The sequence below is a fragment of the Tupaia chinensis genome, unplaced genomic scaffold (genome assembly GCF_000334495.1).
Source record: "Tupaia chinensis unplaced genomic scaffold, TupChi_1.0 Scaffold000270_2, whole genome shotgun sequence".
Lineage (NCBI taxonomy): Eukaryota > Metazoa > Chordata > Mammalia > Scandentia > Tupaiidae > Tupaia > Tupaia belangeri.
In genome coordinates, this window is record NW_006159751.1 from 3,746,841 (window position 1) to 3,760,532 (window position 13,692).

The following is a 13,692-nucleotide window of genomic DNA, read 5'->3' on the forward strand; positions in this document are numbered from 1 at the left end:
TTCTACTGTACCGTCTGTAGATAATGAAGTATTGTTCTTTTCCCTTATGGGAGAGACATTTTCTTGGTTTCTCATGTTTCTTGTACTTCTGTGGTTATTTCTGGTCATTCTGTGACAAAATCTCTCCTCTACGGTTCTTAGCAATGTGGTATAAACAGTAAGATTGGGAGTTCAGATTTATAGAAAGAAATTTCTTCATCAAAGCAGGAGATTCAATAAGTGTTGAGGATTTCAATAAATCTAAAATGATTCAGATGCTTAGCTACTGTGCACCTAGTCCTATGTAGACATTAGGTCTCTGGAGAGTGAAGCATAAAGTAAGAAAGTAAGATTAAGAAATATAAGCAAAAACGAAAAAAAAAAAAAAAACCTAGGAAAACACTACCAAAAAAGTAAATAATCAAAACTCACCAGGACACACTTCAGGTTTAAAATGGCTTCTGAAATTAACAAGTGAAAGAGGCCCACACTGAGGAGAGGTTCTTGAACAATTTCAAAAAAAAAAAAAGTTAAAAAATTTAAAAGGAGAGAGAGCGGGAGACAGAAAGACAGCCAGCCAGAGCAATCCATGTGGTTTTAATTTATTCTCTAGGTGAACCAGTTTTCCAATCATCAGCTATTAGACAGTACTTCTTTTCCCACTGATTAGTGGTGCCATCTCTACCGTATATACCACAGTCCCTTCTCCTTCATTCTCCTCTCTGGATCTTGGGCACACATGCCCAGCATGATTTTCAAGCTACTAGGTCCAGGACTCGAACCATGCAGTCAGCCCTGTGGGATCCGCTACCTTAACCTCCATGCTACCTGCTGGGCCTATATACATATTTTAGAGAAAATGACTTTTCTCCTTCCCCAAAAAATCCAACTGTAATTTTTCAGTTTAGAAACAGAAAACTTGAAATTGACATACCCTGTAAGCAAAAGCGGAAGACTTCTGGGAATTTCCACTTGGCACAAGAATATAAAGATAAAGGAGATATGATTCCTGCAATCAAGGAGTTCTCAGTCTAGCGGGGGGACAGGTGTACAGCTGTCTCTGACACAATGTGATAAATGCTATGAAAACATTGTGGTAACATTCATTTTTTAAAAATATTTTTTTTTTTTAATTTGTTACAGGACACATGCACTCACTGGAGAGAGACAAAGAGAGGGAAAGTGAGTAAGCAAGCCACATCTGGGACTCGAATTGCAGTCTACCAGGTGGAAGTCCAGCACCTCAACCACCACACCACCTGCTGGCCCCATGTGGTCACATTCCTGAGAAGCCAGGTAGGATTTAACAGATGAGGTGACATTTTGAACAGGAATTAAACTGAGAAGACAGCAGGCCAGCAGGTGGTGTAGTGGTTAAGGCCACTGGACTCCCACATAACGGAGCACAGTTCAAATCCTGGACCTAGTGGCCTGCTTTCTCACTTTCACTCTCTCTCTCTCTCTCTCTCTCTCTCTCTCTGTGTGTGTGTGTGTGTGTGCGTGTTTGTGTATGTGGTCAAATTTAAATAAATAAAGTTAAATATAATAATATAAATAAATAAAGTGAGAGGACAATAGTGTTCAGGTGATAAGTTTGGATAATATCTTACAAGCAACAAAACATCATCATAGATTTTTAAGCAAGGCAGTGTCATGTTTCAGTGTGTAAGAATTGGAATCGTACAAGTGGAATGAAGTCCAGATTCATCGGAGGCCACATAATAACTGAAACTGATTAAGCTAATCAGGAAAATAAAATTCATAATAGCAATGTAAAAGAGCAACAAATTTCTAAATCACACAAATACACAAAATATGGCCTACCCTCCCCCATCCTTTCTTCCTGGAACACTTTACTTTATAGAGGTAACACGGCCCTGTAGAAAACTCTGTTCCAGGGACCAGCAGGTGGCATGGTGGTTGGGGTGCTGGACATTCCCACATGGCCCACCACGGTTCAACTCCTAGATCTGGTGGCTTGCCTTCTCACTGCTTCTTCCTCTATCTCTCTAGTCAAATTAAAATAAATGAATGAATAAATAAATAATTATTTTTTAAAAGAAAAAAAAAAACTCTGTTCCATGCGTGGGTTCTACATTTGTATGTCTGGTAAACATCGTTGAGATACCTGTTGAGGCACAAGCCCAGCAGCCAGAGAGATTTAGCAATCCCCAGGGTCCACCTCATTTGACCATGTATCATTTCTCTGTCCTTCTGCCACTCTTTATCCTCCTTCCTGTTTTTCTAGAGTACTTGATAGCTTCCAGGTGCAAAAGGTTCTTAAATATAAGTTATCTATGTTTTTAGTCCTATAGAACTTTGGAGAACAACTTACCCTAAGCCATAAAATAGTGATGCATTTAGTGAAGCCTGAATTTCTTTTTATCATTATCATTATTATTATTTATATATTCAATCACCATACATCATTTAGATTATAAAGAGACTTTACCAAGAATGATATACACCAGTCCAGCGAGTTGAGAATACTATACACGTCATCAACAGGTAATAAATGATACCTGTGTCCCACAGATGTCTTACCTCTCTATTTCCCCCCCAAATTTCCTTTCCCACACTCTTCCCCTCTCCCACTCTCTGTCCACTTTGTCCCTAGTGTCCATAACAATTTTCAATGCTTTTATGCCCTCCAATTTTTCAGTCTCTTCCATAGCGTGTGGACAGTCGGTATATGTTAAGTAGAGACATATAAAGTCTCTGTTTCATAGCCTGACTTGCTTCACTCAACAATAAATCTTCCGTATTTGTCCACTTTCTATCACATGCCAGGGTCTTGTTTTTTTATGGCTGAATAGTATTCCATGGAATATATGTGCCACACTTTTTCAGTCCACACATCTGTTTGTGGACATTTGGGTTGGTTCCATGTCTTAGTAATCGTGAATAACCCTGCAATGAATACAGCTGTGCAAGCGCTTTTCCAACTGAGCATCCTGCTGACCTTTGGGTAGATACCCAGGGTGGAATTGCTGGATCATATGGTAGTTCTATTTGAAGGTCTTGGAGGAACCTCATGTTGTTCTTCACAGGATTGGACCAATTTACATTCCCACCAACAATGCAGGGAGTTCCTCTTTCACCACACTCCTACCAGCACTTATTATTATTTTTTTTAATCTTGGCCATCCTAACTGGGGTTAGGTGGTATCTCATTATAGTTTTTTTTTTAAAGATTTATTTATTTTTTCATTTATTCATTCATTATAGTTTGATCAGAGATAGACACAGAGAGAGAGAGGAAAGTGAAAAAGCAAACCACCAGGTCTAGAACTTGAACCGTGGTCAGCCATGTGGGAGTGTCCAGCACCTTAACCACAATGCCGCCTGCTGGTCCCCTCATTGTCATTTTGATCTGCATCTCCCTTATGATGTTGGGCATTTTTTTCATATACTTTTCGGCTATTCATGTGTTTATTCAGCTCATTTTTCCATCTATAATTTTTCTCCCAGGTAAGCCACTTGAGTTCCCTGTTTATTCTGATGAGCAGTCCCTTATCTGAGGCATAGTTTACAAAAATTTTCTCCCATTCTGAGGGGTTTTGATTCACACTAATTACTGTGTCCTTTCCTGTGTAGAAACTTCTTAATCTGATGTAATCCCACTTGTCTATTTTGGGGATTATTACCTGTGCTTTGGGGGTCTTATTAAAGAAGTCTTTGCCTACCCCAGTGTTTCCCATAGTTTCCTCCATGTTTTCCACCAGTAATTTTATAGTTTGAAGTCTCAGGTTTAGATTTTTAATCTACTTTGAGTTGATTTTTGTTATTGGTGACAGATAGGGGTTCAGATTCATCTTTCTGCAGGTGGATACCCAGTTTTTCCAGCACCATTTGCTAAAGATGTTTTCCTTTTCCCACTGGATTGACTGGTACCCTTTGTCAAAGATGAGTTGGCTGTATGTTTTGAGGTTTATTTCTGTGGTCTCACTCTGTTCCATTGGTCTTCATGTCTGTTTTTGTGCCAATACCATGCTGTTTTGATTAACACAGGTTTGTAATATATTTTGGGGTCAGGAAATGAGATGCTTCCTACACCACTCTATTTTTTTTTTTCCTCTCGGGATCTTGGGCATGCACGCACACGCACCTGGTGTGAATTTTAAGCCACCGGGTCCAGGACGCGAACCATGGTCAACTACATGAGAGTTCAGCGACATAGCCATTACGCTAACTGCTGGTCCCTACACCACTCTTTTTTGTGAAGGATTGCTTTGGCAATACGGGGTCTTTTATGGTTCCAGACGCATTCTATAATTGTCTTTTCTAGATCTGTGAAGAATGTCTCTTGTAATTTTACAGGGATTGTATTAAATAGATTAATTTGTGACGGATTGCCACTTTGATTATATTGATTCTCCCAATCCAGGAATATGGGATGTCCTTCCACTTTTTTATGTCATTTTCTATTTCTCTTTTAAGATTTTCATAGTTTTCCCTATAGAGGTCTTTGACTTCCTTGGTTAGTTTATTCCTAGGTATCTAATGAAGCCTGAATTTCAACTTCTCTGGTAGAAATTGCTTCCTACACTTTGTATCTCTTATCTTCAACATTGACTTTCTCTGTCTCCTTTAATATTCCAAGACTCAGTTTGTATCCATTTCCATATGTTCTAACCTAAAATGGCCTCCACATTGAACACTTTTGCAGAGGAAGGTAAATATTTCAGAATGCTTACTTTAGGAGAAATACAGCTCCAAATGGCATATATCATTTTGATGCTGATGACAGTGACAATAATGATAGTTATAATAGAAACCTTTATACAGTGAATATCATATGTCAGACACCGTCTAAGCCTTTGTAAGCTCATCTAATACAAAAACCTATGCGGCAACTCTAATTCCTCTTGTAGTGGGGAATGAGGTGATCAGAATCGCAAAGAAATAGTTAACTTGCTCAAGAACACAACTAGTAAGTGATGAGGATAGGCTTAAACCCCGTCCTTCTCACTCCAGCGCTCATGCTCCTAATCACTTAGCCATTCTCCCTGTCTTTAATATTTTAAATATCCTATGCTTTGATATTTGGAAAGAGTAAAATCTTCAAAAATCTCGGGTTTAAAAATATGAACCTGACAGCCTTAAGAATCTCTTGCAGCTATCACCTCCCATGACTTGTCATCTAGTTCTAGCCCCAGCAGTTATTCTGCTTAGGACAAAACCTACCTTCCAAGAGCCCAGAGCTGCTGGGGATGATACAGAAACAATGATTCCTTTTCCACTTCTGTTTATGTTCTTAGAAAAGATACTGTAAAATCTTTATAAACACTTGTCAGCATTCAAGATGATTTTGTAAGTATGTCTTTGGTATTCAATGTCAGACTGAGTAACTGCTCGCATACTAAGGATGCAGGTTCAGAGATAAGTGTGTAGTTTGCAGTCTGGCCTCTGTGTTCCAGCATTCCTGAGTCTTGTCTTTGTCATCCAGACTGGTTTCCCAGCTGTGAGGTGTGTGTTCTGTAAACCCATAGACTAGGCTACGGGATAGTTCCTGGAGCTCTGTCTTCTAGATAAATGTACGCTCATTTCTGATTTTCTTATTATGTGGATGACCAAAACAGAAGTGGAAATGGGAAAGCAAAAAATATGAGTCCTACTCTCTTGAAACATAGACATAAACATTAATCAAAAGCCACAGGGGAAAAATGTTCATGCTCCACCTCTAGGCAGCTGACAATGGTGCTGTTCATGCTAAAGTCACTGAAGTCGGTGAAGCAGTAACCACCTGTTCTGTCTCACTTTCACAGGTCCACTGGGCCTTCGCATGGTTATGACCAGACTCTTATTACTGTTGCTTTCTTATTTGAACAGAGCATCACGGTCCGCCATCAGGAACAAACTCAGCCAGGCAAAGCCCAGCCCTGCAACATAGGCCTGTGGGACAGTCACAGACCAACCACATACCTGGGGACAGGTGAGGCTGTTCTTCTCAGGTTTGGTTTTTGTCTCTCCTTATTATCTCCCACCTCTTCATAAACCCCCAACCCCCATGCAGTTTTGTGGGAACCACATGTCGAGTTCAAAATGAGGCTTCTTGCATGCGCCATTCTAAATACTTTCCTGTTCTCTCCACCCCTCAATCCCTTCATGCCTCTTCCCATCCCCCACCACAGGCACAATTCTTCAGTCATGTCCAATAAGCAAGGATTTGCAAAGAAATGAGGGGAGCATCTCTCTCTGCTACTCCTGGTCTAGGGAAGCCCTAGGCCCACATGGATTGCTGTCTTTTCAGACTCCCTGAGCAGAAAAGAGTAGCATTTTGAACATATTTCTTTGCTGTTTTGTTGAAAATATTTTCCACAAAACAAAAATTACATTTCCAGAACTTCAGCATCTTTCTGGGCGTTGGCACTGCAGGAAAGGCATTTTTCACTCTGACAAGGTCAGCTTATCTACCCTCTGGTTCAGTTATTTGAGAGCAGTCTTTCTTGATATAAACTGCACTGAGGTGCCCTTTGGAAAAAACACAATGTTGCAGACTTTAAGTTATATTGGAGTTAATGACCAGAGAGAGGTTCTCCTACCACCATCCTGGTTCTAGATACAGTCTGTCTTTAGAGCAGCTTTTCAGAGAGTGACAAGATTCAGCTTTTAAAAAGAAAAGAGATTGATGTGCCTTATTTTTAGGCTGTTTTTCGTTTCCCCAGTTTGGAGAATGACTTGATTTCTCTGTCTTATAGAAGTGCCCTAGAAGGTGAAATTGGAAAAGAGGCCTCCACTTCTTACAGACATTCATGGTCTGACCACAAGCACCTTGCCCAGCCTGACACCGCAGTGATTTCGGTTGTAGGCAGTCGGCACAATCAGGTAAACGCATAACCTGCCACATGCAAGCTGGTATTTTGAGTTGCTATATCACCAACACTGGGGAATTTTTATTGCAAATCAGTTCAGATAAATTTGTTTCCAAAAATTAACCATTCTTACAGACCTACTATGTGATGGGCATTCTGTTAGCTACCACAAGAGAAAGTACAGAGAGGAGATAAAGTGTATCCAGTACAGTTGAAGTCTCTTGGGACTCAAACTATTGAATTTTTTTGAATATTTGCATAGATATAGTGAGATATCTTGGGGTTGGGCCCCAAGTCTGAACATGAAATTCATTTATAGTTCGTATATACCTTAGGCACACAGCCTGAAGGTAATTTTATAAGGTATTTTTGTATTGCAGCATTTTGGCTACAACTCACATGAGGGCAGGTATAGGATTTTTTTCCCCTTGGGGTTTGTTGATCTCAAAAAGCTTCAAATTCTGGAACAGTCTGGAGTTCAGATTAGGGATGTTCAGCCTGTAATAGAAGAAATATGAGTTTAGTTTAATACTTAAAAGTTAACCATGTTCTAGGTAATCAGAGTGTAAGGTTTTTGGTTTGTTTTTCAGGGAAACTAGTCAAAACCTACCTCAAAGAAGTACTTTCTTTTTTCTTTTTTATTTTTTATTTTTTTGGAGAGTTTTTTGCTATAGGGCGCGTGCGCTTGTCAGACAGACAGAGAGAGACAGAGAGACAGAAAGCGAGAAACCACCCCCCGGGGGGGATGACTACGCCACAATCCCTTCTCCTCCATTCTCCTCTTGGGATCATGGGCACGCACGCACATGCACCTGGCGTGAGTTTAAGCCACCGGGTCCGGGACTCGAACCGCAGTCGACTACGTGGGAGTCCAGCGACATAGCCATTACGCTAACTGCTGGTCCCTCAAAGAAGTACTTTCTAAAATTCTGTTCTCTGATGGTTCCATTGTAGATTGACCAACTAGTAGAGAAGACTTGTAATCTTGAGGTGAATTTAGGCTGCATTTATAAAAATTAAGTAGCCCTTCACCCAAAATTTGCATCCCTTCCTTATGGTATAGAAATGCATAGTAGGAGTATAAATCATTTCTCTCCACTATAAAAGAAGTCTTTCTTCAACATGTAAACAAAGCAGCCCATGAGAACTTGTTTTTCTTGCACTTCTTTCTCTCTAGAGCCTTGGCTGCTACCCCGTAGAGCTGGAGAGAGGCCCCCGGGGCTTTGGCTTTAGCCTCCGAGGGGGAAAGGAATACAACATGGGGCTGTTCATCCTTCGTCTGGCTGAGGATGGTCCTGCCATCAAAGATGGTAGAATTCATGTGAGTTGGCTTCTGTCTGCAACCTTTGGTTCTGTATGTAGACTGGAAACTTCTAAAAATAATTGATTTCAAGGGAATGCAGAAACCTCTTGACTCCAAGAAGCAGGATTTCTTGCCACTACACCCTGAAAGGCAGATACTGCTATAACCTGATAGTTCATTCTTCCCTTCAGTGTGCCGCATATAATGTTGCTATGCTCTTTCTGCCTTCTTGACTTTGGTCAATAAGAAAAGCCATTCTTTCTTGTATAGTCCACATTTGAAGGAAAATAGATTAGTAAACTATAACTTCATCTTATTAAAGGTCTTGGGAAACCAGGATAAAACAGAATTAGTTGATTTTATTCATCATCATTATTATTATTTTAATTTGACCAGAGAGATGGAGATAGAGAGAGAGAAAATGAGAAAGCAAGCTTCTAGGTCTGGGACTTGAACCACAGTCAGCCATGTGGGAGTCCAGTGCACTTAATCACCATGCCACCTGCTATCATCAATTTTTAAAAAATAGTTATTCGCAGACCAGCAGCTAGTGTGGTGAGTGGTTAAGGCACTGGATTCCCACATGGGTGAACACGATTTAAGTCTCAGACCTGGTAGCTTAAAAATCACACCAGGCATGTGTGTTTATGTGTGTGTGCCCAAAACCCTGAGAGGAGAACGGGGAAGAGACTGCAGCACGGCCATCCTCCCTGGGCTGACTTCTCATTCTCTCTATCTGTCTCTGGCTAGATACACACCCTATGACAAAAACCTGAAATAAATTAATAAAAGGAGTTACTCACTGGTATTTAGTTATGCACAAAAAATTGTAACTTCTAGATAGCCTTCCCCCTGCTACCCAAGAAAACTTAGAATTTCTTCCCTCTGACACCAGTAGGCATCAGTGAAAGGGAACTTTTCTTTTTTTTTTTTTTTTCCCCACTTTTAACAAGTAACTAGAAAGTCAGATGATCCTGGTGAATTATGAGATGGTATATTCTAATAATAATTAGAGAAAGCTTCTGGAGGGGAACATGGCTACTGACTGTGGGCAGGGTCAACTGCTGCCTCCTCTACAGCCCGCAGGTTCCCAGCCACAACCATTGCCGTGAGCAACCTCCACAGAGAAAGAACATCTGGGCAGGCGGGAGTCAGCAGGGACTTCTAGTTTGCATAGTTTCTGCTTGCAGAAGTGGAGAGCAGCCAGCTGTCTGAAGCTGGTGACACTAAAGGACTTCCCACTCCCCATACCCACTTCCACAGGAGAAAAACAAGAGAAACTCCTCTGAAGTTCTCAATCCCAGATTCCTACCAAGGATTCCAGCACTCCCACCCACAGAAAGACCATGAAAGTGGCACATGATAGGGAAGTGCAGGACCAAACAGCTACAGGGGAAATTGGGCCACCCCACTGCCACCACAAGCTGACAAGAGAGCTACACTGTTCCGTAAACCAGCCAGCAAGTGGGGCTCCATAACGTCAATTCTCCACAGCCAGGAAGGAGCAGAGGATGAAAAATGTGCACCCCACCCCAGCAGAGACTGAGGAGTTTGGACGCTCCTCTGTCTGGCAGGCAGGGCAGGGCCGTACTCTCCCTCCTATCAGACTCAAATCCAAAATGATGGTTATTTGTTCCAGCTGATGCCATCCACAGTGCAGATCTTCTGGACCTCCTAAGCCGTCTCACATACAGGCTGTGCAAGCCTGCTCGGATCTGGAAGGTGTGGCTTCTCACTGGCCCCTTCTGAACCACTTTGCAGGGACACATATGGGACGTAAGGTTGTTCTTACCCATTGGCACTTCAAAACCTACTCCAAATATTAGGAAGAAGTTAATATTTTACAAGATACGTAAAACCAACACGGAGACACAAGAAACATGAGAAAACAAGGAATTACCTCTCCCCCAATAACACCTCACCAACAATAAAGACAAGAAATCACAGAAATGTGGGAAAAGAATTCAGAATAATCGTCATAACAAACTCAGTGAGACACAAGAAAAAAATGGATGAGCAATTCCAGGAGATGAGAAAATCATCCAACATGAAAGAGGAATGTCATACAGAGATAGACATCATTGAGCCAGCCAGTGGCATGGTGACTGAAGCAGCAGATCCCACACGGCTGACTGCATAGTTTGAGTCCCACACCCAGTGCATTGAAAAACACGTCAGGTACATATGCATGCCCCAAATCCCAGGAGGATAATGGAGGAGAAGGGATTGCATCATGGCCATCGCCCTGGGGAGTGCTTTCTCAGTTTCCCTCTCTGTCTTTCTCTGACAAGTGCAAGTGCTCTAGAACAAATTTAAAGAGAGAGAGAAAGAGAGACTTTAATAAAGAATCAAACAGAACTTCCAGAGATGAAAAATACAATACAGGAAATCAAAATCTCTCTAAAAAGTATTAGCAGCAGATTAGACCATGCAGAAGAAAGAATCTCTGACCTTAAAGACAAAACTTCCAATTTAGTACACGCCACCAGAAATAATGAAAAAATAGAAAAACAAATGAGGACAACATATGGGAAATTCTAGGCACCATTAGTGGCCAAATAGTCACATAATGGTTATTCCAGAAAATGAAGAGATAGTTAAAGTCATAGAAAATTCCTTCCATCAAATACTATATGAAAAATTTCCGATTCTAGAGAGACACCGAGACATCCAGATCCAGGAAGTACAAAGAACACCAAGTAGATTCAACATAAGAAGATCCTCTCCAAGTACAAAGTAACCAAACTGGTAAAAATCAGAGACAAAGACAATATTATAAAAATGGTGAAAGTCAAGTTACTTACAAAGGTTACCCCATCAGACTAACCTCAGACTTCTTAACTGAAACAATGCAGGCAAGGGAAGAATGAGAAGACAGGGACCAGCAGATGGCATAATGGTTATGTTGCTGGACTCTGGCATGATCAACCACAGTTTGAGTCCTGGACCCAGCCACCCGAAACTCATGCTGGGTGCATGTGCATGCATTCCTAGAATCCCAAGAGGAAAATGGAGGAGATGGGATTGTGGCATGGCCATCCCCCCTGGGGGGGATGATTTCTCGCTTTTTGTCTCTCTTGTTTTTTTCTCTCTCTCCAGTGAGCACACATGCCTTGCAGCAAAAGTCTCTCTTTAAAAAAAAAAGAAGAATAGGAAGATATATTTAAACCTCTGAATGAAAAAAACAACAACAAAACTAGAATGCTACATTCAGCAAGATTATTCTGCAAATAAATGGGAAGGAAGAATAAAATAATTCTCAGATCAACAAAAGAAAAAATTTATCATCACTAAACCAACTCCTAAAAAAATACTTAAGGCAATACTACATCAGGGAGAATGAAAGAGATAGAAATAAGAGAACATAAAACAACTAAGAAAATAACTAACAAAATGGCAGAATAAGTCCACAAATATTGATAATAACATGGAATGTCTATGCATTCAATGCTCCAGTTAAAAGATACAGAATGGCTGAACGGATTTTAAAAAGAAAACAAACTCTGGTCTATATGCTGCTTACAAGAAACATGTCTCACTGATAAAGAAATTCAGAGACTGAAAGTGAAGGGCTTAGTAAAAGTCATTTCATTTGAACAGAAACCAAAAAAGGCTGGAGTTGTTATACTTACAAAATAGACTTCAAGATAAAAACTGTAAAAAGAGACAAAGGAGGATACTATATACTCCTCCAAGGATTAAATCAGCAACACACTATTATTAGGTACTTCACCATCCCATTGTCACCACCAGACAGGTCATCCAGACCAAAAAAAAAGAAAGAAACACAGGAGCTAAAGATACCATAAACCAAATGGACCTGACAGACATTTATAGAACATTGCACCGAACAACCACAAAATACACATTTTTCTCATTCCCACAGGGACCCACGTAATACAGCACAAAACAGGCCTTCACAAATTTAAACATGTAAGAACTATGTTAGCATCTGTGCCAAACACACTGGAATTAAACTTGAAATCAACAACAGAAAGAGCCTTTGAAAATACAAAACAAAAACATGGAAACTAAATAATCTATTCTTGAATGACTTCAAAGCTTCTGAAGACATTTAGACTGAAATAAAAAGATTTATTGAAACTGATAATGAACACATGACCCTCCGCAGTCTCTGAGACGCAGTGAATGCAGTCATAAAAGGGAAGTTTATAACAACTAGTGCTCACAAGAAAAAAATAGAAAGGTGGCAAATAACACATCTAACGGAACTGGAGAAACAACAGCAGCAACAAAACAACCAGAAGAAAATACATAATGAAGATTAGAACAGAAATAAATGAAATGGAGAATAAAAAAGAACTATACAAAAAATTAATGAAACAAAAAGTGGGTTTCTGGACAGGATAAACAAAACTGGCAAACTGTTAGCTAGACTAATAAAAACAGGGAAAGGAACCAGATCAATAAAATTAGTAATGAAGCAGGCAATATTACAACAGATGTAACAGAAATACAAAAGATCATGAGAGAATACTATGAGTAACTATATGCCAACCAACAAGAACACCTAGATGACATGGACAAATTTCTGGACACATACAGTTTACCTACATTGAACCAGGAAGAAAAGGAAGCCAGAACAGACCAATAACAAGCAATGAAATTGAATAGTAATAAATAGTCTCCCAACTGAGAAAAGCCCAGATCCCAACAGCTTCACTCTTGGATTCTACAAAACTTTTAAAGAAAAGCTAACCCATCTCAAGCTATTTCTAAAGATCCAAAAGGAAGGAACTCTTCCAAATTTATTCTGTGAAGCCTCCATCAACTTGATACCAAAAACAGACTAGGACATGACAACAAAAAGAACATCGTGGACTGATATCCATGAATACGGTTGCAAAAATCCTCAAAAAGATACCAGGAAATTGAATCCAACAGCACATTAAAAAGATTATACACCATGATCGAGTAGGCTTTATTCCAGGGATGGAAGGGTGGTTCAACATATGGAAGACAACATAATACATCGCATTAACAGAAGGGAAGATTAAAAAACTGTGATCATATGAGTTGATACAGAAAAAGCATTTAATAACATTCCTTCATGATTAAGACTCTTAGCAAAATAGATATAGAAGGGACATTTTCCAGCACAATAACATCTGTGTATTACAAACCTATAGCTAATGTCATATTGAATGAGGAAAAGCTGGAAGCTTTTCCATGAAAAACTAACAAGACAGGCTATCAGCTTTCTCCTCCCCTTTTCCACATAGTACTGGAAATCCTAGCCAATGTAATCAGACAAGAGAGTAAAATAAAAGATATTCAAATAGTAAAGAAGTGAAATTGTCCCTATTCACAGATGATATGATTATATACATAGAAAATCCAAAAGAATCTATGAAAAAACTTCTAGAAGTGATAGATGAATTTGGTCAAGTGGTAGGATACAAAATCAGTATACAAAAATCTACAGCATTTTATAAACCAACAATGAACAGACTGAGGGAGAATTGAAAGTGGCAGTCCCATTTACAATAGCCACACACACACACACACACACACAAAACTCCCATTTACAATAAACACAGACACAAAAATAAAATCCCATTTACAATAGCCACA

The 13,692-nt window shown here is 39.8% G+C and overlaps 1 protein-coding gene across 6 annotated transcripts in view; it reads left to right on the plus strand.

The window, feature by feature from the left end:
• The window catches only part of MAGI3 (membrane associated guanylate kinase, WW and PDZ domain containing 3), a 302,211-nt gene that overhangs the window by 265,275 nt on the left and 23,244 nt on the right, over window positions 1-13,692 (plus strand). For all 6 annotated transcript variants that reach the window (XM_014588240.2, XM_014588239.2, XM_006149615.3 and 3 more), the window contains exons 17-19: window positions 5,812-5,914; window positions 6,681-6,807; window positions 7,972-8,115. In XM_014588240.2, the coding sequence (XP_014443726.1) occupies window positions 5,812-5,914; window positions 6,681-6,807; window positions 7,972-8,115 (374 nt within the window). The remainder of the gene's footprint in view (window positions 1-5,811; window positions 5,915-6,680; window positions 6,808-7,971; window positions 8,116-13,692) is intronic.